The sequence below is a fragment of the Diceros bicornis genome, chromosome 5, assembly GCF_020826845.1.
Source record: "Diceros bicornis minor isolate mBicDic1 chromosome 5, mDicBic1.mat.cur, whole genome shotgun sequence".
In the NCBI taxonomy this organism is placed as follows: domain Eukaryota; kingdom Metazoa; phylum Chordata; class Mammalia; order Perissodactyla; family Rhinocerotidae; genus Diceros; species Diceros bicornis.
In genome coordinates this window covers 23082115-23107242 of record NC_080744.1, presented here as the reverse complement: position 1 = coordinate 23107242, position 25128 = coordinate 23082115, and the positions used below count along the sequence as shown (strand labels likewise).

Genomic DNA, 25128 nt, shown 5'->3' with positions numbered 1-25128 from the left:
TTCTGTCTTTTGATCCACCTGTTCTACACACACCAATGGCACATGATTTTAGAGTACACAGTCGTCCCTCAGGATCCACAGGGTATTGGTTCCAGGTCCCCCGTGCATATTAAAATCTGCAGATGTTCAAGTCCCTTGTATAAAATGGCAAAGTGTTTGCATATAACCTACACACATCCTCCCGTACGCTTTAAATTATCTTTAGAATACTTAACATACCTAATACAATGTAGATGCTGTAGTTGTTAATACTGTGGTTATATTGCATTGTTTAGGGAATAATGACAAGAAAAAGAAGTCTGTTTATGTTCAATGCTGCGCAACCATCGTAGGCTTTTCTATCTGCATTGATTGAATCCACAGGGGATACGGAAGGTGGATTGTACTTTAATATCTGTTAGGGGTCTCTCGTAGGGGGAGAGTAGAGAGCCTTGCCCTGGGAAGATAGATGTCCTTCCATCACTCCCCAAGGCTGTAGCTGGAGAGGAAAGCAGGGAATGGATGGCTTGGAGGAGGGAAGAAGCTCATCCTGATCTCGATGACATTGGGGGGGATTCATATATTCTGAGGAAGAGACTCCATTTTCCTGGAGTTGCTCAGACTCAGTCCTGGCATACGTTTGTTGTGTACTGAATGATGCTGAATGAACAAATGAGAAATTGGATATTTCCACTCTAGACATGCACAATTATTAAGGCTCTGAGAACCCCCCTGGAGCTGGCCTTGGCCCCAGAGAAGAAAAGTGAGTCACAGGGGGGTCTCAGTCTGACCCTGCAGTTTGAAGCATCTCATTGTTCTCTTTATCCAGGGCAGGAAGCTGGAAACCTTGATGAAGACTGCTGGAGGAGTTCCCATCCTGATTCCACAGGAGATGATGCCCTGGGCCTCCTTGTGACAAACCATGGGGCCTCTGGTGTTACCCTGTGGGTGATGAGAGGAAGGGACATGAAGTCAGGCTTCCCCAATCCTGCTGCCCTAAGGCCCGGCCCTAAGAAAACCAGGGACACGTGGGCTCCTTCAATTGTGCGGTGGGTGAGAAAGGAGGGTGGTGGGGGTGCAGCAGTCAGGCTTCTGGATCTTTCCATTGCTGGGCTTCATGACTGACTGTGGTTACTGTCTCTAGCTCAACCCAAATCAGGGCACCTTCCCTTTTCCCAGGACAAGGCTGCATGTGTGTACGTTGTGTGTCCAGTGCCCCCCACCCCCCCACTCAGGTGTGGGCCCTAGACTGAGGCTGTGGGGACGTAGTCTGTTCTTCCCACTCAATTCGCCCCGAACTGTCTGTTCTGGGCAGTGTTGGCAGATGCCAGTGGCCTTACCATGAAGGGAGCCTTCCTCTCCCTTGGGTTCCCCACACAAATCTGCGTTCGGCGGGTGTAGAATGGAAGCCATTGCTGCACTCCTGATCCCTTTACACACTCAGCCGCATGTTCTGGAGTGTGTCTGTCCTCCCATCCAGGCCCACTAGGCCCCAGCCTGCCATGGTGCACGTGTCCCCAGGCCTCAGCCTGGTCTGGGTCCAAGGCAGAGCCACTGGCCTCACAACCCTGTTCAGTGTGGCTCTATTCTCCAGCTGGCAGGAAGAGTGCAGGCCCTCAGGGGCTCCTGTGCAGAACACACCCCTTGCCCTCACCACTACCTGGGACTCTGTGCCAGCTTCCTCCCCCGTGGTCCCAGGACAAGGTGAAGCCCCCACACTGGGAGAAAGTCAGCTGGGCTGGAGAACCAGGGGGTCAGGTAGGTGGTACCTGCAGTAACATGATGTCATTCAGGTGGTTCTGCTGACTATATTCAGGGTGGGGGAAGGCTCTGCACACAGATATGAGCTGCTGGGTGCTTTCCCATCTCCCGATGTTGTGGGCCCCCAGGAGGACATTCATAGGGCTGCAAAGGAGAGGAGGCCTAGAGGTAGGTGTGAGCCTCAGCAACTATGTTCCACCAGCTCGGCAGGGCAGGGGGACAGCCCAGGGTGGTGAGACTGCAGCTGAGGGAATTGAGGGGATGGGGGCTCTGGGGCTCTGTCTGTGCCCTCTGCTTCTCCAAAGCCCTGAGCCGGGGATGGTGGGGGATGCAGTGACCTTAGTTTTACTTCCCCTAGAATAAACTGAGAGAGAGGTTGAATTCACATTTTGAGCCCCAATGCATGTCTTCCGTTTCCTCCTCTCGCTCTTTTTGATCATGCCCTTCTTTTCTCCTCATTTACACTGGCCTGTTCCCAGCCCCCAGACCTACCCAGGCTCCTTCACCCCTTCGTTGCTAGAGCCCTGCTTTCAGATGGCCCCTCTTATGACTCTTCTGGGCCTGTGTTGCTGGTCGCCCAGGAAGCTCCTTTGTTCCTCACCTTCCCCAGCAGTGGGCTGCTGTCAGCACAAAGTCTTCTTGCACCAGGAACCCCCGCACATGCCCAGACCCACTGGAGTCTGGGTCTGAAGATATGCCATGTGGGGGAGGAATGGGGCCTGGCCTCTTGGCCTCCAGTGATTTGCCCTGTAGGGAAGCATTCGGTAATTATCTCTGTGCTTGTGGAACCCGTGGGTTGGGTACCAGCTTGGTGTCTCCAGGACGGCTAGAAGATGGGGAGGAAGGAGACATGATGTGGAGGAAAGAGGAGTTGGGGGTGAGACTTAGGGTCTGCACCACACATTGTGGTGGCACTCCAGGGTTCTTCAGGACTCCCCCAGAACTTCAGGGAGTTCTGCTGACTCCCCATCCCAGACCTCAGCCCCCTCTCACCTCCCCCAAAGGAGCAGAAGGTCCTTGCTCCAGACATGGGCAGCTTCAGCCTCCCACGTTGAGGAGAGATGCTCTGCTGTTGGATGGGAGCCCGCTGGAATGGCCTGTCCCTGAAGTCCCTGGTATTTTCTTATTCAGGGAGCTTCCCAGATCCCTCTGAATCCAGCTCCTGGCCAGCTCATAACCAGCATGGGATGGTTAAGATTCTAGATGTGAGCTTATGGGACTGTTATTGCAGTATCCTCATCTCCTAGGCCTGACACGTGGGCGGGAGAATGAATTTAGAGAGCACATTTATATAGCACTTTCTAGGTGCCAGGGGCAATTCCAAGAGTTTTATGTACACTATCTCATAGCAACTCTGTGAGCTAGGCATTTAAATTATTCCTATTTTATGGTTGAGGAATGTGAGGAATTGTGAATTCAAATAACTTGCCCAGTGATCCTGAGTTCAGAAGTGCCAGGCACTCTGGCTCCAGGGTCTATGAGAGGGGTCGCGCCTCTGAGGTTGGGGACGGTCACTCACCTGCTCCAGCCCCGAGGGATAGGAGAAAGGCCACCAGGAGCAGGAGCGGCTGCATCTTCCTAGCAAGGCTGCCCAGTGAGTTGCTGCTGGTGCTTCCTCCTGCCAGACTTTTAGTCCCCGAGAGAGTCAGGAAGGGCGGGGTGGGGGTCAGAATTCACAGTCCCATTCTCCTGCTGGTGGGATAGGGTTCATTACCCAAGCTGTCCGGGAGGCTTGCCCACCAATGACCAGTGATCTGGGGAAGGGAGAAACACCCCAGCCACACCGTGATCCCCCTACAACTGCAGAGTCAGTGCTGGCAGCAGAAATGGGGACCCAGGGCCACAAGAGGGGGCATGGGGCCTGTGTCCCAGAACCCTAAACCCACCGAATTCAATAATTTCCCAACAATGCATGAAAGAGAGCTTCAGTCCTTTGGAATTTCACTTTCTCTAAATGAATATGTTTCTTAGGTTCCTTAACCCATTTGTACTTAGTAAGAGATGGACAAGGGTGAATGAAACACAGGTGTGGTGTGAGATGGGATGTGGCGGGGACACCAGGAAAATGTTGAAGAAGACAAAAGAGGAAAGGGGAAGCCTGCCTGTCTTCACCCTCTGACCCCTGGCCACCTTGCTAAGACCCTCGCTCGTCCCACTTCTTATTTATTTGTTTATTTTTATTTTATTGAGGTCACATTGGTTTATAACACTATGTAAGTTTCAGGTGTACATCATTATATTTCAGCTTCTGTATAGTCTGCATTGTATTCACCACCAAAAGTCTGGTTTCCATCTGTGACCATACACACGTGCCTCTTTACCTCTTCACCCTCTGCCCACCCCCTTCCCTTCTGGTAACCACCAATTTGTTCTCTGTGTCTCTGTGTTTGTTTGTTTTTTTAGCTTCCACATATGAGTGAAATCATACAGTATTTGTTTTTCTCTGTCTGACTTATTTCGTTGCGCAAAATACCCTCAAGGTCCATCCATGTCGTTGCAAATGGCAAGATTTCATCTTTTTTGTGGCTGAGTAGTATTCCACTGTATATGTATAGCACATCTTCTTTATTCATTCATCCATTGATGGGTACTTGGGTTGCTTCCAATTCCTGACTATTGTGAATAATGCTGCAATGAACATAGGGGTGCATATCTCTTTTCGAATTAGTGTTTTCATGTTCTTTGGATAAATACCCAGAAGGAGAACAGCTGAATCATATTATATTTCTATTTTAAATTTTTTGAAGAATCTCCAGACTGTTTTCCACAATGGCTTCACCAGTTTACCTTCCCACCAGCAGTGACGAGGGTTATCTTTAATCACATCCTCTCCAACACTTGTTATTTCTTGTCTTATTAATAATAACCATGGGCGTGAGGTGATGTCTTATTATAATTTCGATTTGCATTTTCCTAATAATTAGTGATTCTGCAGATCTTTTCATGTGCTGTTGGCCATCTGTATGTCTTTTGGAAAAATATCTGTTCTCATCCTCTGCCCACTTTTTGGTTGAGTTGTCTGCTTTTTTGTCGTTGAGTTATTTGAGTCCTTTATAATATTTTGGAAATTAATGGCTTATCAAATATATGATTTGAAAATATTTTCTTCTAGTTGGTGGGTTGTCTTTTTGTTTTGTTGAAGGTTTCCTTTGCTGTGCAGAAGCTTTTTGGTTTGATGTGGTGCCATTTGTTTATTTTTTCTTTTGTTTCCCTTGCCTGAGGAGACATGATGTTCAAAAGATACTGCTGAGACCCATGTCAAAGAACGTACTGCTTATGTTTTCTTCTAGGAGTTTTACAGTTTCAGGTCTTCCATTCAAATCTTGGACTCATTTTGAGTAAATTTTTGTGTATGGTGTAGTATAATGGTCTACTTTCATTCTTTTGCATGTGGCTGTCCAGTTTTCCCAACAGCATTTATTGAAGAGACTTTCCTTACTTCATTGTATGTTCTTGGCTCCTTTGTCAAAAATTAGCTGTCCCCCTAATTCTTTCTAGAAGATGTCCTTGGATAATGAATGTATGAGAGTAGATAGAGACATGTATGCTTTTTAATGTTTTTATTTTCTATTCTAATGAAAAATTGTAATATTAGATCAAATATGACTGTGAAACAGTTCACAACATCCATAGTTGGTTACATCTGCTTTGGACTCTTTTATTACATTTCCATCAGTTACAACTTTTTTCTCCTCTGGGATGTTGGGACATTAACGTCGGGTGCTTCCCACCTCCTCCCTGGGCCCCATGGGCAGCCAATAATGCCAGTCATCTGAGCAGGCTGATGCTGGGTCACTTACCCTCCCTCCCTCTGATGCTGCTGTAGTCAGAAACCAATCTCATTGCTCTTGGCTTTGTAGGAGACCAGTGTACTACCGGGGCATTCCAGACCTCCTCAGGGCTGCCTTAATGTCTCTCTCAGAAGGTTTTGGAAGCTCCTTGGGAAGCTTCTCCTGATGAGCTTGTGATGTTTTATGGAGTGTCAGTGCTGGGAGAAGGCTGTGCCCGTGCCCTTGTCTTCCCCACCACACATCTGTTAGGAGTGAGACACTATCTTGCCAAGAAGTGACCTGTGCTGTTGTCCTTGTAGGAAAGAGCAGGTGACATAGGAAATTCAATGGGATCTGCGTATAATCTTCCGCTCAGAGTTAGAGGGAAAGAGGGACCCAGACCCTGGATGTGGCAGAGACGATTTTGAAAAATGGTGCCCAAGCCTCATTGTTTCCTGGCAGAATATCTTACATCTGAGATTGAGCAGCTGACCCTGGGGCCCTGGGTACATATAGAATGAGGTGGAGGTGGACATATTCCCTAAGACCCACTTCCAAAAATGCCAAGACAATCCAAATATTCACGATAGGAGACTGTTAATATACATTATGATATATTCATGGGTTGAAACGCCATCCAGCTGTTAAAAAGCATCATGTTTGAGAATACTGCTTAGTGGCATGGAGCAGTTTGTGTCATGTAATATTAAGTGGAAAAAGTAGAATGTAAAATGATGTATACAATTTGATACTAACTCTTTTAAAGAAAAAGACAAGAACCGAAACAACCATTTTTTGTGACTCTTATTTTCACCTTTATCTTATCCAGTTTTTTCTATAATGGAAATGTAGTAGTTTCATAAGCAGAAAAATACTTGGGGCCTCTGATCCTTCTAACAGCAAACACTCTTAGGCATCGTGGTAGAGAGGAGCTAGCAGTTTAGCAAATCAATGTCCTTTTCTTCCAGGGGACGTAGGTGACTCCACTGTGCAGCCTCACTCGAAGTTTGCTGTGGTTGTGCGACTGTTGCAGCAAATGAGAGGTGAGTGGAGATGATGTGGGCGCCTTCCAGACCTGGCCCCAAACACACTCCTGTGCCTGACCACGGAGGCTCCTCCCCTCCATGGTCTGGCGCAGATGGACACAGGGAACACCGATCCGTCTTTAGGGGTCTGAGCCTGGTCCATTAATCACGGGCTGACCCTGTAATTATGGTCCAAACTGGAACACTTGAGACTAAGAGGGGGCACTGCTCACCAGGAAACTCATTTGGGACTGTGTGTGAGCAAGAAATCGACTTCTGTTGTGTCAGTCATTGAAATGCTACAGATTATCAGGTAAAACAGTTAGGGTTATCTTAACTAACACATGGACCAACTTACTGAAGCCTACCTGTTTCTTAATTGTAATTTTTTTAAATAAAATTATTTTAACAATTATACAGTTTAAAATATGGAATAAATTACAAAATAGAAAGAAGAAAAACGTCAGCCTTAATCTCACCACCAACTGACCACTGTTAGCAGATATTTTTCTATGTAGATTTTTTTCTTTGTATATTTCTATATAGGTGTGCTCACAGTGTATTTAGTTTTCAATCCTATAATTTAAATTATTCAACATAAACTTTTCCCTCATTTTATTAAAAATCTATTATTGAATATCGTTTTAGAATCTCATTCATATTTAATAGCCATTTCAGTTATCTAAATAATACAAAAAAAGTATTAAAAAATTAGGAAAACAGATAAGTAGGAGGAAAAAAGCCTAAAAGGAAAATATGTATAAAAGAAAAAGTTTGGTTGTAATATATACATCTCAGTAATTGCTCTTGACTTAAACGTACCTGGTGAACATTCTTCCATGTGGCAAAATGTAATTTTAACTCAAAACATTAAGGTTTCCATAGTGTTCAATGGTGTGAAACTTTTGAAAAGCTAATCCCCAAATTAGTGCTGAACATTGGCATTGTTTCCATGATTTGACTATTGTAACAAATCTATAAGGAATAACTTTGTCCACTTTTCTCAGTGTGGTTGATGACTAGGTCAAAGACTCCTTTTTTTCCTTTTTTTTCTTTAAGGACATTTGTGTACAAGGTCCTTACAAGGACAAGGTGTACACACCTGTACAAGGTGTGAAAATGCCATTTTCTCAATGTCCATACTGAATCTAAGCATCATTATTTTCGTAAATTCTTCCCAATTAGATAAGAAAAAATGATGAATATTTAGATTTGCATTGATTAATTAGTGAGCGTTTACTTTTTTCCAAGCGTTTATTTGTTTTTTTATAACTTGCCTATTAATATTCTTAGCCTAGATTGTAGAAGGATTGATAAAGTAAATGTTAAGGGCTTCAGAATCCATAATGTGCATGTACCATATTTTACCATTTTGGATATTAATACTGATTCCAATTTCAGGTCTATTATTAAATAACGGTGTGATGAACATCTTTATGAATAACACACACACACACACATATACACTTTAGACTTTATTTAGGAATAAGTCCTAGAAATAAAAATCACTAGATCAAGAGAGAGAAATAGGTATAAACTGAGTTAGAAATCATTTTAAGGAAACAGGTCCCATCAAGAGCAGCCCCGTCTCTTGATGCTACAGGCATTATAAGGTAACAGTTTTTCTTCCTAATGTGTGTCATACTATGTCAAGTGCTCCTATCAGGTGTGAGGGGAACTGACCCACCAGGCACTGTCTCTCGAGGCCACACACCTGGGCCCCTGGTGGCGGATGTCCTTGTCTACTCTCTCGCTGGCTCTGGCTTATACCCCGGGGCTCCGTGGAGCTCCTCATGGCTGACTCTCTGGGTTCTCTATTTCTTTAGTGTGACAGCTTCCCCTGAGAGTGTCCTTTTTTCTGCTGTGACCAGAAGTTGTCCCCTGGCTCATGCACCTTCTTGCTCATCTCCACATGTGCATTCAGCTCTTCTCTCACCTGTGCTTCTGCCGGTGCTGTGAGCCCTGGGGAAGACTTGGCAGATGGACTTAGGGACAGTCTTGGCTGAAAAATAAGCTTTTATTTGCTTTTCATCTTATTTTGCAAGGCGCTGGATTTTGCTTTTCATATCTGTGTGATTTATTTGTTATTCTTTTCAATGAATTTGCTTCTCTTTTTGACGTTTTTCCCAAATGAGTCCATGTTTGTCCAGCCATCATGAATTTGTTGAGTTCTGTCATATTCACTTCACTGGTGGTGCTGTATGATGGAGACAGGGTCCCCAAATCAGGTTGTCTGGGTCATAATTGTAGATGCAATTATGATTATTTATCACACAATTATGATTAATTGTCGATAATCAATAACTGATCTATAGATAAGAAAGATAGAATGATATTTACTGAGCCAATGCTGAGGACCAGCCCTGAAATGCTGTCTCCACCAGGGAAGAAGGCACTCCTGAGAAGAGAGATTTCCAGTAGGGACATACACCATTTCAAACAAAGAACACACACCACGCACGACAGGAATACATTTTTTTCCAAGTCACAAGGATGTGTTTTGCTGCGTTTTAGCACATACAGAGCACGTCAACTGAACCTTGGTTCTCTGGGAAGAAAAGCTGATCTTCGGAGAAGTACTGGTGTTGGCATCAGAGAAAGGGAGACATTCATCCCTCTCTTTAAAGAGAGCATTCTTTGCTTTGGGAAAATGTTTGAAGCAGATGTAAAATGTATGTTTGGTGGGTCATAAGTGAAGCTGCTCTGGGAAAAATAAGTTTTAGGCTGATTCAGGCTTAAGTCAGAATGGCTTCCCCATACATCTCAAGATGTGACAACTTCTTGTTATTCTTATTATTTTCATCACAATGAAGGATCTTTCACTGGAAATGTGGCATTTTGTGGGTTTGTGGACTGAGGTTCATGCCTTCTACATGTAAATAAATAAAGATAAGGCTGTCCCAGCTGCATCCTCCCTTCGTCCCTCAGGTCCAAACATGGACTCCACTGAGCATAGATAGAAACCTCAGGGCCTGTGAGTCTCCAAGTCTCTTCCATTTAACACTACCCTTCTGGAATAAAGAAGATCACCCATGTGAAATTTAAATGTGCAATACAGATAAAATACAGAAAATTTAATTATTTTCAAGACAAGATTTCCTGTGGATTCCAAATGCAGATCCATCTGCCAAACTGACCTGCCTGGTGGAAAGGGGGGAACCAGGGAATTTAGAGGAAATTTCCCCTCACTGTAACTGTCCCGATGTCAAAGACAGAGCCTGTTATGTGCCAGGAACAAAGAGAGAGGTCAACAATTGATCTATTGATGGATGGCAAAGTGGTACTTTCCAGCCCAGCAGCTCTGGAGCCCTCAGGCTCACAAAGTTGTCATAACCCAGGTTGCCAGCAGGGGAGTCAGGTCAGGATGAAAGGGGCTGAGGCTGCTGAGTGACTCCACAGGCCATGGTGGCTGAGGCCCTGGGCGATGCAGGTGGATGGGAGGCCTGAACTGACCTTGCCCAAAGGAAGTAGGTACTGGCTCCTCTGATAGGTATCATGTGGGCTGACAGCTCAGGTATGCCGGGGACAAGCAATAGAGGAGAATTCACACGGGGCTTTGGGAACTCTGTCGGTGAGAAGAGAGAGAGGCTGGCTCAAAAGAAGGTGGGCTGGAAGGGAAAGGAGATGGTGGCCAGGGCTGTCGGATAGAAAACGAGGGCTGGTGTGGAATGGTCAGCCAGGGAGGAAGTTGACTGAACTCAGTGCTGGGCCCAGAATAGAGCAGGAAATGGGACCCCACTGAGGCTGAGGGCCGTCGAAGGAGCATGTGAGTTTCCTAAGCTGCAGACGATCCTGGCTTTGGGAGAAGGCTGCACCCACTGGAGAGAGAGGCCCTGGAAACAGGAGACTCAGTGCCCACGGCATGGCCTTCCGGCCTCCGGGGTCTGTGGAGTTACTCCCCTTCCACTGACCTGCTCCTCTGTCTGCCAAATTGTTGGGGGGTTGAGGATGGTGGTTGGCCTAGAGAAGGTAAGAATTTTCTAATGCCCAGGGAGGATCATTTTTGGAGGAGAAGACTGTCCTTCTATAATGGGCAGCCTTTAGCCTCAGCCCTTGCAGAGGGCTCAGCACCACAGAGGAGTGACTGAGAAACTAGACAGCATGGGGTTTATGGGGGAAGGAGGGCTGGAGGAGGAAGCAGGAAGTACAGCCCAGAATTGACAGCAGAGGGTAGCCTGGAGCAGAGTTGTTGCATATTGAAAGTGGTTCCATGAATCAGTAGACTTCAGTCATATTCGCACTGGAGATCCATTTATTATGACCCTGCTATCCCACCTCCCACCCCCGTGGGATTCCCGCCTCTGCCCCAGAAAATATGGTCAACACAGAAGAAGGGCAGCCTCAGGCCTGCTGTTAGAGGAGCTTCATTGTTCTCTTTATCCAGGGCAGGAAGTGTGAGACCTTCATGAAGACTCCTGGAGGGGTCCCATTGTTTTGTCCATAGGAGAAAATACCCTGGACCACCTTATTACAGACGAGGGGGCCACCGGAGTCCCCCTGTGGGCAGAGAGAAGAACTGAGCTGGCCTCCTCGTGGTCCTGCCCTCCCCACTATCCCGGGGATCCAAAGTCTCTATTAGGAGGCTAGGTGGGAGATCAGGGTCAGGGCAGGCCTTGTCACCTCCCTCCTCCCGGGGCTCCAGCCGGCCTGTGACTGTTTTTTGCAGCTCCACCCAGGCCAAGGCTTTCTCTCCAGTCCTCAGGGAATTTTGGTGAGAACTCTGCTGTGGGCTGACTGATTCCTCCTCACCCTGCACCCCTGATCCGCTCAGGGGAAAAGCTAAAGACTGGATTCGTGGACCCAGGGTGCCCAAGCTCTCAGGCTGAGGCATGGAGATATTGCCACTCTCATGCCCCAGAGCTCCCTAAGGTCCTCTCTCCCTAGGTCTGTCTAGGTAGATGGTGGAAACCTTACCTTGAAGCTGCTCTTCTTCTTCTTCGGGTCACCTACACAGATCTGGGAGGCCCCTCTGTAATCGCGGGGGAAGCAGGACTCACACTCGCGATCCTGCTGCAGGGTCAGCTCCACCTCCTGCAGAGTGGTTGCTAAAGTACTCATTGAGACTCTCCCCCAGCCGGCCACACTGCACACCTGTCCGGGCCTCACCTGGGCCTTGCCCCCAGGCAGGCTGAGGGGCCTCACAGCTGTAGTCTGCTTGGCCTTTCTCGCCAGCTGATGAGAAGAGGCAAGAAAGTCCGGCTCAGCCAATGGCCTCCTGGGCCTGGACACCGCGATGGGGCTGCACTGTCTTCCCCCTCCCCTGTGCCACTTGGGACTAGTCAGGTGGCCAGGATGAGAGGAGGGAAGGGACAGGTCGCAGTGGGAAGGGAAACAATCTGGACCCAGGAGAGCAAGAGCAGTAGGGAGTTTTTCTTACCTTTAGTAACATGATGTCATTGGAGAAGTTCTTATAGTCTGGGTGGCGGATGGCTCTTCTCACAGGGATGACCTGCTGGGTCCTCTCCTGCACCTGGATGTTGTGGGCCCCCAGGGTCACGTTGATTGAGCTGCATAGAAAGCAGAGTAGGAGTGTGGGGGGCGTCGAGTCACAGGAGATCCAGCCCAGGAGCCATGAAGAGCAACTGATAGCTAGGGCAGGGCAGGGCTGCAGCTAGGGGAAATTGAGGCAACACGAGGGCTGGGCGCTGAGTGTCTCTGTGCCCTCTGCTTCTCAATGACACTGAGGGTAGAACTCCTAGAAGCTTTCTCTTGCCCTCAGGCAATTTTGTGAAATACTCTGCATTTGCATTTTGACCCTCATGCAGGCTTTCATCCTCCACAGCTGCTGTATTTGGCCAGTGTGGTCTCTCTTCTCAACTGGGCCACTAGCTCTCACCTCTGACCCTCTGACCCCAAACTATACCTGTCCTATTTCTCCCTTTCCATCCCCACAGTCATGATCTCAGATGGCTCCTCTGATGTGTTCTTGTGACTTTGAGTTACCAAGAGCCAGGGGAGCTGCCCTGGGCTGCACTCCTGGACAGAGGACAGGGTCCCTGTGGGTGTCTCAGGATGTGTCAGTTGTCTGTGACCCCTCACCTTCCGCAGCAGTGAGCAGCTGTTAGAACAAAGTCCTTTCGCAGGAGGACACCGCCACACCTCATCTTTCTCTCATTAACCACAAACTGAACCAACGCCATGTAGGGGCGGGAGTGTGGCTTGGCCTCGTGTCCGCCGATGATGTCCTCTGAAAGAAAAGATTGGAAGATGGGCTTTCTGGGAGCACCTGTGGTCAGAGAGAAGGTTTAGGAAGGTGGAGATTGAGGGTGGGGTCTACAGTGCCCTGCAGACTCCGGAAGAGAGAGCTCCCGGGTTCTGCTTGCAGCAGAATCCTTTTCTGAACATGGAGCCTTAGAACCTCTGTGAGAAAAGGGGGACAGTGCTTGTTTTCCACGTCCTACTTCAGACAATGTATGGAGGAGGTAAGATCTCTTCTCATGATAGTAGACCCCCAAGGGGTCCTGGACGGGGCTCCCCTGACGTCTTCTGTCTCAGTGACTCTCCCGACCCCTCTGAGCCTCTGTTAAAGTCTTGAGTAGTGCCTTCATCTAATAATCTGTCTTTGAGCCTATGGAGTTGGATTTTCTAAAATCGTCATGTCCTAGTGTGTAACCCATCCTAGGATCTCAGTAACCATTTTTGGCTGCGTGAATGAATGGCCTTCACTCATTTTTAGGCAGAAGTTTCGTGGGGATAGTGCTGGTGGGATTCAGAGACACAGGGTGGGAAGAGGGCATGGTGTGGAGCAACCAAGGACCTGGGAAGGCAGGGGGAGGTGGGGCTGAAAATGGGCTGCTCAGGCCTGCTGCAGAGCCGAGGCCACAGGGGAGCCCTGGGTGCAGTCATCCAGCCCCTTCTGAGATCAACTGCACCCTGGGCTCCTCCCCTGGGCAAGAGTGAGGGGGTGAAGCGCATTGAGAAGTGTAACTGGTTCTTAAACTGGCTCCTGGGACAACTCACACTACTGTTACCAGTTCATCTGAGCTGCCCTTTCCTGGGTTGGAGTGAACAATTTTAGTTACTCATCTTTTGTAGCTTCACATCCTCTGCCAAATGCCCTTCTGTGAGCAGCCAACTTTCCAGATTTTAACAGAGGCTAACACCTACTAAACCTTTTAATGAACACCCTTCCTTGTGGCCATCCTTGTGGCCATCCTTGTTGAGCATCTATGCGGGTTTAGACTTGCTAGTCTGGGTTAGGGATGGGAGCTAGGTTTTAGAAAATTCTTGGGCTCAAATTGAGGAAATTCACTGACTCTGCAGGGCAGAATGGTCAGGAGTACAGACGGTTTTGTGAGATGGGCTGAAGCCTCTGGAGTGGGGATGGTCACTCACCTGTCCCAGCCTCAGGGGGCAGAAGAAAGGCCAATAAGAGCAGGAGTGGCCACATCTTCCCTGAAGGTCGGTCCAGGTCAGAGCTGCTGGTGTTTCTTCCTTCGAGATACACGGCCTCTGAGGAGAAGGCAAGAGGGGTGGCTCAGCACCTCAGAGACCTCCTAGACCTGTGCTCCTCTGGGTTTCCTGTGCCATCATGCAAGGTGGTTTGTCGAAGTTCTCTAGCTTGGGGTAGGTGACAGTAGCACTGTCACCACACTTGCCCTCCCACTGCTGAGTCACAAGGTGAAAGCAAGAAGAAAAAACAAGAAAGTGAAGCCTGTGGTGCAGCCAGCAGGGGAGCTGGAACCCAAAAGAATTAAGAATCAAGAATGTCTCCAGTTCCCAGCTCTTGGCTCTTTTTCCATCCTGGTGAATTCATGAACAATTATTTAGCAAGCTAGGTCCAGGGAGATGAGCAACATGGCTCCTGCCCATGAGAAGCTGCGGTTGTCTGGAGTAGTCTGAGAATCTGTGGTTAGAGTACAGGGTCACAAGGGCTGTGGTAGGGGTTCTGCTTGGTGGTGGCTGATAGAGGCTGGCCCTGCCTTAGGGGCGTGTAGAGCTGGACACACCCGAACACCCCAAATGGTATCCCCACATCCTATCTGACCACCAGTCCAGTCTCGTATTTTTGGAATATTTAGAACCCCTTCTTTAAACGTAAATATTCTGCAACAAAAAGAACTTGTATTTTCCCACCATTTTGAACAAAGTCCTGGACTTGATATTCATTGGACCAAAACTAATCATCATTGGTTCCATCAGAATTGAGTGGCCTGATTGGTTTATGCTTGGGTCATTTAGCACCCCTGGACCTGAGGTGGGAACTTTTCCACCCAAATCATTGTGCCTGTTTTCTGGAGTAGGCATTCCCCTCGAGAAATGCTCCTTATTGTTGCCAGGTGATGGGGAAATGGATGTTGATCATCCCAATAATTACCATCCACTAAGTATTCTCCTCCAGGGTCCAGTGAAGCACGCCTCTGATGTCCCTGGGCTTAACAGTCGTAAACGTTTGCAAACAGATTATCCCAACACTCTCACCAGTATGACGACAGATGAAGGAGTAGTGGAAAGGAAGGCATTATGAGTTCTAAACAGCCCGATCCCAATTCCGTTAAAACAATAGCATCTTATGAGTACTTAGCAAAAGAGAGGAGGACAACATGCTTAAGCATTCATGATGATGATCTCTGGGTGGTGGAATTCTCAGGAATTTTAATGTTCTTATTGATATGTTCTGCCTTTAACTGTCTTTCTATGATGAATATGTATTACTTTTCTACCCAACATACATTTTCCCATAGTTGAAACACGCTCATCAATGGCAACCATTCAGCAGACACTTTCTTTCCAGTCCAGCCTTCTCTAAGGTGGATGTTTGAAAAATGAGGTTTAGTTTTCTGAATCCATTCTTATATAGAAGATTTAGAGATTGTTGAAAAATAGAAGAACAATTTACTCAATAAGCTACAGTATATGAGCTCTTTGCATGAATAAAGAACAAATTAATGATTTCGACTCTAGAGATGGAAATTTATTAAGGCCCTAACAGCACCCCCTCCACCCTCCTCTGCCCAGTGCATTTCTGGCCTCTGCCCCAGAAAAGATGGACGGATCAGTCTTGGCGGTGCCTCAGTCTGGTCCTTGCACCTGAAGCATTATGCTTTTTATCAAAGGCAGAGAGCTCGAGACCCTGGTGAACACACGTGGATGTTTCCCGTTGTTTTTTCCAAAGGAGACAATGCCCTGGGACATGTTGTTGCACAAGAAGGGGCCCCCAGAGTCCTCCTGTGGACAGAGGGACTGAGCTGGGCCTTCTCCTTGTTCTCCTCTCCCCGCTGCCCTGGGGTTGAGTGGTCTCTGTTAGGGGCTGTGGGTAAGATCTGCGCTAGGACAGGCTTTGTGGCCTTCCTCTGTCCTGGGCCTCCAGCCTGGCCCTGACAGTTCCCTTCCTCTCCTCCCCTAGGAAGACTCTGCCAATAAGTGGCTGTGGGACAATCTCCCATCCCCCCAGGGAGACAGGACTAGAGACCAGGTTGGTGACAAGGCTGAGTACATAGGGATATAGCTAGTCCCCACTGCCCCGGATCTCCTCAAAGCTTGGCTGTACCCAGGGCTGGGCATGGACAGTGTTGGGGATCTCACCTTAAAAGACGTCCTGCTCTTTTTTGGGTCCCTCACACATTTCTGGGTGTTGGTGTTGTAACGGTCTTGGTAGCGAGAGACGTATTGCTCGTCCCTGTGGGCTTCAAGCTCAGCCTCCTGCAGTTTCACGGCTGAGGCAGTGTTCCCACCGAGGCACCCCCAGCGGCCACCCTGCACAGCATCCTGGGCAGCCTGAGGGGCTCACAGAGGCAGTGAGATTGGCCTTCCTCTTCAAGCTGAAGGCAGAGGAAAGGAATTCACCAAGTCTCCAGGGACAGTCGTGGGGTTGCCTTCTCCACAGCCCTGAGACAGGTGAAGGGGTCATACTGGGAAGGAGGGACAGGAATGAGGTTGTGGGGGATGCAAAAACCTCGGATTAAAGTGTGCAAGAACCAGGGGAGCAAAGTGCCCTACCTTTAGTCACACAGTGTGGTTGGAGGAATTCTTAGGATTGTAGTCTGGGTCAGGAGTGGCTTTTCTCACAGGGGTGACCTGCTGGGTCCTCCCCTGCCCCTGGAGGTTGTGGGCCCCCAGGGTGACGTGGATTGAGCTGCACAGAGAGCAGAGAGGGAGGTGGAGTCACAGGAGCTCCAGCCCAGGAGCCATGAATGAAGGAGGACAGCTTGGGACAGGGCAGGACTGGAGTGGAGAGGAGTCACAGGGATGGGGCCCTGTGGCTGAACATCTCCGAGTCCTCTGCTTCTTGGCAGCCTGGCCTGGATGGCAGTTTCTGGAGCAGACTCGGGGTGCTCAGTCATGCTCAGAGCTTGACTGTCTCTGGGTAGAACCGTGAATTTGTGACCTGTGCACTCTGGGCTTTGGAGCATGACCTCAGCCTCCTTCCGATGCCACCTCTGATCAGCTCCTTTCTTCAACAGGCCCCGGGCACTGACCTGTCCTCCTGTCTCCCCGAAGCTTCCCTGTCCTCTGAAGAGCTCTTCCGTGTCGCTAGGTGGCCCAGGTCTGCAGCCCCGAGAGGAAGGTTCTCTGTGAGGTGTCGACAGAGGGTGGGGCCACGCGCTGCTCCTCTCTTTCCCCAGCAGTGAGCTGCTGTCAGAAAAATGTCCTCACGCACAAGGGAACCCCCACAGCTTTTTTTGTCTCTGGAGTCTGGATCCGAAGAAATGCCAGGCAGGGACAAGAATGAGGATTGGCCTCATGGCCCCGGGGATTTTCCCTGAAAGAAGATTCGACCTGCCTGCTGTTCGCATGGAGCCAAAGGCTGGAATGGGGGACAGGACAGAGGAAAGCAGGGCGGAGAGGAGCTCGGGTGGTGGATAGTGGGCTCTGTTCTAGCCAGCAGCCACCAAGAAGGGGTCCTGCGTGTTCCTGGGCAGCAATCCTGGCTTGCCTGGTGATCCCCAGACTCAGGTCTCCATCTGACATGAGAAGAGCAGGCCTTGTTCTCAGTTCCTGCTTCAGACGCACGTGCTGGCAGACAGGATTTGTGTTTGGAATAAGCAGTGACAGCCCTGACGTCATCTGGGTCTGATCTTCCCTCGTGTCTCCAGACCTCCCTGGGCTGCTGCTGCTCTGTAACATCCAGAACATGAGCTCCAGGTGCCGGGTTGTGTTAGGTCTTTCTGTGCTGGAGCCTGACACGTGGTAGGTGCCCACTAAGTGTCCTGGCAGCTCGAAGGAATGGTCCCAGTCAGCCTCTGGATGAGGGTAGGTTGGGGTAGAGCTGGTAGGGTTCTGAGCAGTGGGGAAGATGGGGCCTGCCAAAACTGGTGTGCCCATTGACTGAAGAACTACCAGAGAGAACTTGAGACTGAACCAGCCAAACATAAGTGTTAAGGGAACTGGGATGCCACCAAACTGGGACCAACTGGATCCTTAGCTTCCTTCCTGGGCAGCATGGGAATGACAAAACTTGGGGAAGGGAGTTTAATTGAGGTTAGATTTTAGGACATTGAGTTAGAAAGCTAGTGGGCCTTACTTTGATTACAGAAGCCAGCCCCTTTCTCCAAGCTGCCCTTTCCTGGGGTAATTAATGATCTCTTGTTCCCAGCTTCCAACTGTCTTCCAGAAGCCTTTGTAATAGATCCCACTTTCCAGATGACACGGGTTCCTACTGAGTTTTTATCCAGCATCAGATTTGCTGGTCTTTCAGGGAGGTTGGACCTGGAGTTTAGCAAGTTCCTGGGGATGGGTCAACACCAGGATGTGTCTGAGTGTAGCATCTGGGCAGAGCTGTAACAGTGTGGGATGAGGCTGGGCCTCTGTTGAGGGGACAGTCACTCACCTGCTTCGCCCCTGGGGGACAGAAGAAAGGCCACCAGGAGCAGCAGCGGCTACAACTCCCCAGGAAAGCTGCCCAGGTCAGAGCTACCAGTGCTTCCTCCTTGTCTTCTCACTCTAAGTGTGGCCTTTATCACATAAGGCTCTCTCTGAATGCCTCACCCGCTGTCTGATGGAGTCCTCGGGCCTGAGGGGACAAGAACTTACCAGTCTCCACATAAGCACTCGTAGCTCTTGTCTCTGTGTTGACCACACCCACAGAAAACAGGGGTGCAGGCTACAGGTGGGGCGGTTGGAGATGTTGGTCAGCGCGTAGTGGGTCCCTGAGCCCCAGCACCCTGAGTCTTACGATGATGGATCCAAGAACGTCCTCATTTCCTTGGCTCTCTTTGGACCATCAGGATGATCATTTACTGAGGCCCCTCTCTGTGTGAGACTTGGGGGTATTGAGATGAGAGTCTTTGCTTCTGGTGGAGGTGACAAAACCATCAGTGATCAGACAAGGGTGGTGAGGACCCTGGTTAGAGGGATGGACAGAATGGTGTGGGAGTAATGCTGAAGAGGGCTTGTTACAGTTACTGAAGAACTGAGTGGTTCAAAACAACAGTGATGTTGGTTTCGCCCACAAATCTGCCTTTTGATCAGAGTTTAGTGTGGAGAACTCCCCGCTGCACCCCTTGGCGTCAGGGGAGGCTTGAAGCCCGGAGGCCAGGATCACCTGGAGGCTCACTCACGCATGCCCAGTTGTTGGTGCTGGCTGTCCCCTAGGCACGGCAGTTCCTCTCCACGAGGGCCTCTCAAGTAGTCTCTGCACACGGGATTGTTGGGTCTTCCTTGCCACAGGATGATTGTCTTCCCCAGAGTGAGCATCTCCTAGAAAGCGAGCCAGGCAGAAGCTGTGTTCTTTTTGTTACCTAGACTTTGAAGTCATATGGCATCCATCTACCATCTTCCACTGCTTGAACCAACAAAAGCCCCCACCTGGATTAAAAAGGAAAGGGCATAGACCCTCTCTTTCAGTGAAAGGAGTGTCACAGTCCTGTAAGAAGAGCCTGTGGCATAGGAGATACACAGGGGCAGTCATAGCAAAGCACAGTCTGCCACATTGCTTTAGGTGCGTGTAGAGTTGGTCAGAGGGGTTGAAACTACTGATCTGCCTAAGCCTGGGTCATAGCCTTTGATCAGTTGGAATCTGCTCTGTCCACACCACGTGTCTTGAGAATGGAAGAGGGCTGGTTCTCTCCAAAGCTATTCTCCTTAGTGAATTACTGATACCACGTGAAGTGGGAACAGATGCCAGGGAACCAAAGCAGTATTCTCACAGCACTACTCAGAGAACTGTATTTCTGATGTCCCAGTACCATTTGCTAAACAGGTTATCCTGATCACCTCCCCATAATGGAAAGAGGAGAGAGTCATGGAATTGAAGATGTTGTTGGTTCTAAACATTTTGATCCCAATTCTCTTAAAAAGTGATAGAAGTTTAGTTAAAGAAACAAAGCACAGTGTCTGTGGTGACTCTGGCAGGAGAGCCATAGTGAGCCAGAGCGAGGTGTCCCAGCCATGCCTGTGCGGGGTGAGGAAGGTGCCCAGGCCAGGCCTCCCTCCCATGTGGACACTCTCCTCACCCTGCGTTGGCTCGACACCCTGCACTGGGCAGCTCAGCTTGGGGTGTCCGAATACAAGTGAGGTGAGGATGGCAGCCCAGTGTAGGAAGCTGACCCCCAAGTAGGGTGAGGAGGGTGTTCAGACAAGGGGCTGGCCTAGTAGGTGGTATCAGAGCTCAAGTGGGGGACAGGAGCCTCCACGTGGGGACAGTCTGGTGCAATTTGTCAGAGCAGGCTGATTAGGGTTAGGTGGGCAGGCATTGGCATGAAGGATGTGCCAATGTGGAATCCCAGAGTCTGCATGGGGGAAGGAGGGGACCCACTTAGGGGAAGATGAGGACGTGGGAGATTTGTTATATAAATCTCTGTGGGGATTAATCAAATAAATAAACATATTAAGGCTAGTGATTAGATGTCTAAAGCTTACGTGGTATTGATGTTAATTTCCAGGGTTTGATGGTTGGGTTGTGGTTATGTAAGAGCATCCTTGTTTGTAGGAATTACACACTGAAGTTTTTGGGAAGTGATGGAGCACCAGGTCAGTAACTTGACTCTCAAATGGCTCACGAAACAAAAGTGTTGTTTGTATTGTACCTGCAACTTTTCTGTAAGCTTGAGATTGTTTTAAAATTAGAAGGAAATCCATAGCTTTCATATAAACAACCAACCATCAGTTTTAGGATATAATTGAAAAGAAAGTCTGTTATAGTAGCAACAAAAAAACACACAAGATGCTAGGAAAAACTTAACCAGAATTGTGGAAAACCTATCTGAAGAAAACTTTTAAATACTCCTAAGAACACAAAAATAGACTTGAGAAATAGAAAGATAGTCTTAGTTCTCAGATAGGATGGCTCTACACCAAAATGGAATAATTTCTCCCCAAAGTAATATATAAATTTAAAGTGATTACAATAAGAATACCATTTTTCTCCTAGTGTTACACAAGTTCTAGACAATTTCTAAAATGTATCTGGAAAATAAGCAAGCAAGATTAGCTAGGAAAATTATGACAAAAAGGAAAAAGACTAGTAAGAGAGAGGAGTAGCCTTATCAGATATTAAAAACATCTTATACAACTTCTTTCCTGAAACCAGTGTGGTGCTGACTCATGAATAGACAGAGAGACCAATGACACAGAATAGAAAGTGCAGAAACATTCCCAAGTACATATGGAAATGTGTTTATAATAAAGTGGGCTTTCAAATCATTGGGGAAATGATGGACTTTTTATTTATTTTATTTATTTTCAATTTTTTAAAACTTTTTAAAATTATTTATTTATTTATTTATTTATTTATTTATTTATTTATTTATTCCCCAAAGCCCCAGTGGATAGTTGTATGTCATAGTTGCACATCCTTCTTGTTGCTGTATGTGGGACACGGCCTCAGCATGGCCAGAGAAGTGGTGCATCAGTGCGCGCCCGGGATCCGAACCCGGGCCGCCAGCAGCGGAGCGCGTGCACTTAACTGCTAAGCCACAGGGCCGGCCCAATGATGGACTTTTTAATAAATGATGTCAGAACAACTAGATAGGGATTTGCTAAGAGATGAAATTGGAGTCATATTTCCCATAAACCGTCGTAGATAAGAGACTCAAATATGCAAAATAATGCTGTACATGCACTAGAAATAAACATAGGTAAATTCCTTTATAAACTTAGAAAGGGGAAAGCCTTTCTAGCAATGAATATAAATCCGGAAACATTAAAAGAAAAGATGGATAAATAAACTTTGATATGTAGAAAAATAATTTTTAGAAGTTTGTATGTCAAAAATTTGAAACAGTGTATGCAAATTCAAAATACAGACAGCAAACTTGGAAAAAACTGTGGCAACATATATCACAATTAAAGAGCTAATGTATCTGGTATATAAAACCTCTGAAAATCTAGAAGAAAAAGACTAAAAACCTGATAGAATGGGTGAAAGACCTGATAGTTCATGGCAAAATATATTTAAAAAATAATGGAAAGAGTCTCAAGTTCACTCATATTAAGAGAAATGGAAATAAAATATGGAAAAAGGGAAATAAATTTCTACTGAGGCACTCTGTCTCATCTCACAGGTGGCCAAAAATTCTAAAGTTACACAGCACACTCCATGGGCAAGACTATTTTCTTTGATTGGTGTTGCAGGATGTATCTTTTTTTTCCTGTCATTTTGCTTTCATCCTATCCATGTCTTTATATTTAAGGGTGTCTCTTGTAAATAGCACAAAGTTGAGTCTTGCATTTTTTATCCAGACTGACAATCTCTGCCCTTTAGTTGGTGTGTTTAATCTGCTTACATTTAATGCAACTGCTGATAGGGTTTGGTTGGAGAACATCGTATTGCTATTTGATTGGCTTTTAGTCATATCTCTGTGTATTATTGTAATGGTTACTCTAGGATTACAATACGCCTCCTTCGCATATCGCAGTCTACTTTGAATTAATGTTATACCACTTCATATAAGAACTTTGTAATGATGTATTTCCATTTATCCTCCCTCCCAGCCTTTGAGTTATTTTTGTCATACATTTTACTAAAATATGCCACAAATCCTAAAGCATTTTTGTCTTAGTCATTAATCTTTGAAAGAAATCTACGTGAAGTCTTTTAAATTTAGTCACATTTGACATTTTTCTTTTTCTTTTCTCCTTCCTGCCGACAATGGGGATCATCTCGTTTTAGCCTGCAGAACTTCTTTTAGTATTTCTTGCAGTGCAGGTCTGACAACAACAAATTTTCTTGCCTTTGTTTTTCTGAAAATGTCTGTATTTTGCCTTCATTTCTAACCAGTATTTTCACTGGACGTCGAATTCCAGAAATAGGTTGCCTATTTCTTTTTTTCTTTCAACCACTTACTAATGTCATGTCACTGTCTTCTGACTTCCACTGTTTCTGATGGGAGCTCATTGTTATTCTTGTTGTTGTTTCTCCCAGAATAATATTATTTTCCTCTCTGTCTTCTTTCAGCTTTTCCTCTTTCTCTTTGGTTTTCACCAATTTGACTATTATGTGCTTAGATGTGGCCTTCTTTGTCCTCCCTGAGGTTCGCTGAGCTTCCTGAATCTGTGGATGAGGAATGTAGTCTAACAATAGGCCTATGACAAAAAGGAACCCATTGCTGCACTTCTTTTATGGTGAAATATGTTTGTTTGTCAAAAGCTGTGTTGTGTGGGATACCCAGACAGGAAATAAACCCTGTGAGTTCTAGTCCACAAAGAGGGGTCCCGGCAGAAGTACGGCGGTGGGCGGGGAAGGCAGAGCCATCCCAAGACTTGTTCCCAAAACAGATGAGCAAGATCTCACATTACTCTGGGCCTCTCTCCCCCAGGAGGTGGCTTGGCAGTTCGCTCCCCACCATCATGGGACCTGACTCTTCTTTTGGGGCTGGAAGGAAGGAGGGATGGTGGGAGTGGGTTTGGTGAGTAGAGGCCTTTCCTTGAGGTTATTATAGGGATATTTTATTTATTTTTATTTTTAAATTTTCATTACAGAGATTTTTAAGCAAGAGAAGGATTGTTTCCTCACAGTGGGGAGTGGGGCTGGTGGATACTTCCACAAACAAAGGAGATTTGAAGGAATCATCATGTTTAGGGTCCTTACCCACCTCCATCCAAATGTGCCCATGAGCAGACTTCAGCTCACGGAACAAGATGTTTTGAGTAGTTGTCACAGAGTTGCTGAGAGGTTGTCTCTCCAGGGAGATGTCTGAGAGAAGCTCACCTCTTGCTCAGGGACGCCAGGAAGTCAGCACAGGGCGGGTGTTAGACAACATGTCAGCCTCTCGCTGGCCTGGCCATCAGGGCCTGGGCTCAGTCCAGGCTCTGTCCTAACTCTGTGATACTTTCAGTCGGTCCCTTCCCTCTCCTGGGACTTTGTTTCCCTGTCATCTCTCAAAGGAGGATGAAGACCTACAACAGGGGTTCTCACTCAGACTTGCTTTAAAGCACAGAACCATTTCCTCAAAGTCAATGTTATATAACTACACTAAATATGCATGTGGCTGGGCAACTTTTCAAATATTATTTTTGTTTTGCTTTCTGCATTTTCCTTTTTGTCTTTTTCCATCAGGGAGCCAAGTTCTTAGTACATCTTAGATGCAGAGATGTTTTTCGGCTCTAAGTCATGTGCTGCATGAGATCACCGCTCTTCCCTTGTGAAAGTGCCCACGGTCATTAAGAGACTGGGTTGCTGTATGCTTTGTGCACGACAAGATGGGAAAGGCCGTGCCTTCGAGGGTCACAGGATCTCAGACTATTTACCCCTTGTCATGATAGGGTAGTGCTGTGTGTATTTGGGGCGGGAGGGCATAGGCCCGAGGGTGGGACTTCTGCTTAGCCCCTGGGCAGTGCCCCATATTAGTGGAAAGACCTTGGAGAGATGACTGCTGGGAGTGTTGGCGAGGTGAGCCCAACACAGGGAGATCCTCATTCAGTTAAGAATTACGTACTCTATGTCAGCCTCCAAGCCAAAAACCTCCTACTGTAGAAAAGTGTGGGTGGTCTGGGAAATGATGGATGCAGAGTAACCATGACGGCCTACAGACTAGACGCCTGTCTCCATTTGTCCAGACTTTGTGAGCCTCCGGGGTTCCAGTTTGATTCTGCCCAGGCAGGAGGTGCAGTAACGACAGGGATCATGTTTCTGACTGGTCTAATTGGATGGGAGTTTAGAGTCAGACTCTAATTGCCTTCAAGCAAATGCGTCATATAGTTTTTCCTACCGTTTGAATCTGGACAATGATGTTCATACCTGCTGCTTTTAAAGCAAATGAGCGTAAGGCTGCCCTTCCTGTCTTCTTCCTCTCCACCAGCTGCCCTCACCTCTAGGTGAAGAGGATGCTCCAGTGAACTGAGTTTGGTAACTTCACTCTAGAAACTAAATGACTAACGTCATTTGCAAACCCTATACCTGCTGTTCTAGAGTCACATGTGATAACGTTCATACAGACTGTAATTAGCAATAAAAATAAAATACTTTATTCCTGTGGATTTCCCACATAGATCTAGGCCACGTGGACTCATGTGAAGGAGGGAGAGAGAGTTAGATGATTCGGGTGAAAGTCACACTGTCAGTGTCACTCGGATCCAGATGAAAAAGTCTGTTAGGTTCACTGTGTACCCCAGGGCCAAACACTTAGGTGCTCGATCAGCATGTGTTTGTTGATTGATGGACAACCTGTGCTTTCCAGTCCTACTGCAGAGAGCAGCTCTTGCCAACTCCAAAG

General features: G+C 47.3%; 1 protein-coding gene and 1 pseudogene across 2 annotated transcripts; both read right to left on the bottom strand.

Annotated features, from left to right (window-relative positions):
• Positions 1-747: 747 nt before the first annotated feature.
• On the bottom strand, positions 748-3314 carry LOC131405711 (cathepsin G-like; annotated as a pseudogene).
• Positions 3315-10769: 7455 nt separating this feature from the next.
• LOC131405710 (granzyme H-like) lies at positions 10770-14126 on the bottom strand. 2 transcript variants are annotated; one of them, XM_058540812.1, is made up of 6 exons: positions 13871-14126; positions 12575-12722; positions 11913-12042; positions 11642-11707; positions 11450-11566; positions 10770-11032 (listed from the first exon to the last, which is right to left on the bottom strand). In XM_058540812.1, exons 1-6 carry the CDS (start codon positions 13923-13925, stop codon positions 10889-10891), a joined length of 660 nt encoding a protein of 219 aa, XP_058396795.1. In that variant the 5' UTR covers positions 13926-14126; the 3' UTR covers positions 10770-10888. The 2 variants fall into 2 exon arrangements, with proteins under 2 accessions (XP_058396795.1, XP_058396794.1); XM_058540811.1 differs by having other exon boundaries at positions 11450-11707.
• Between the last annotated feature and the right edge of the window lie 11002 nt (positions 14127-25128).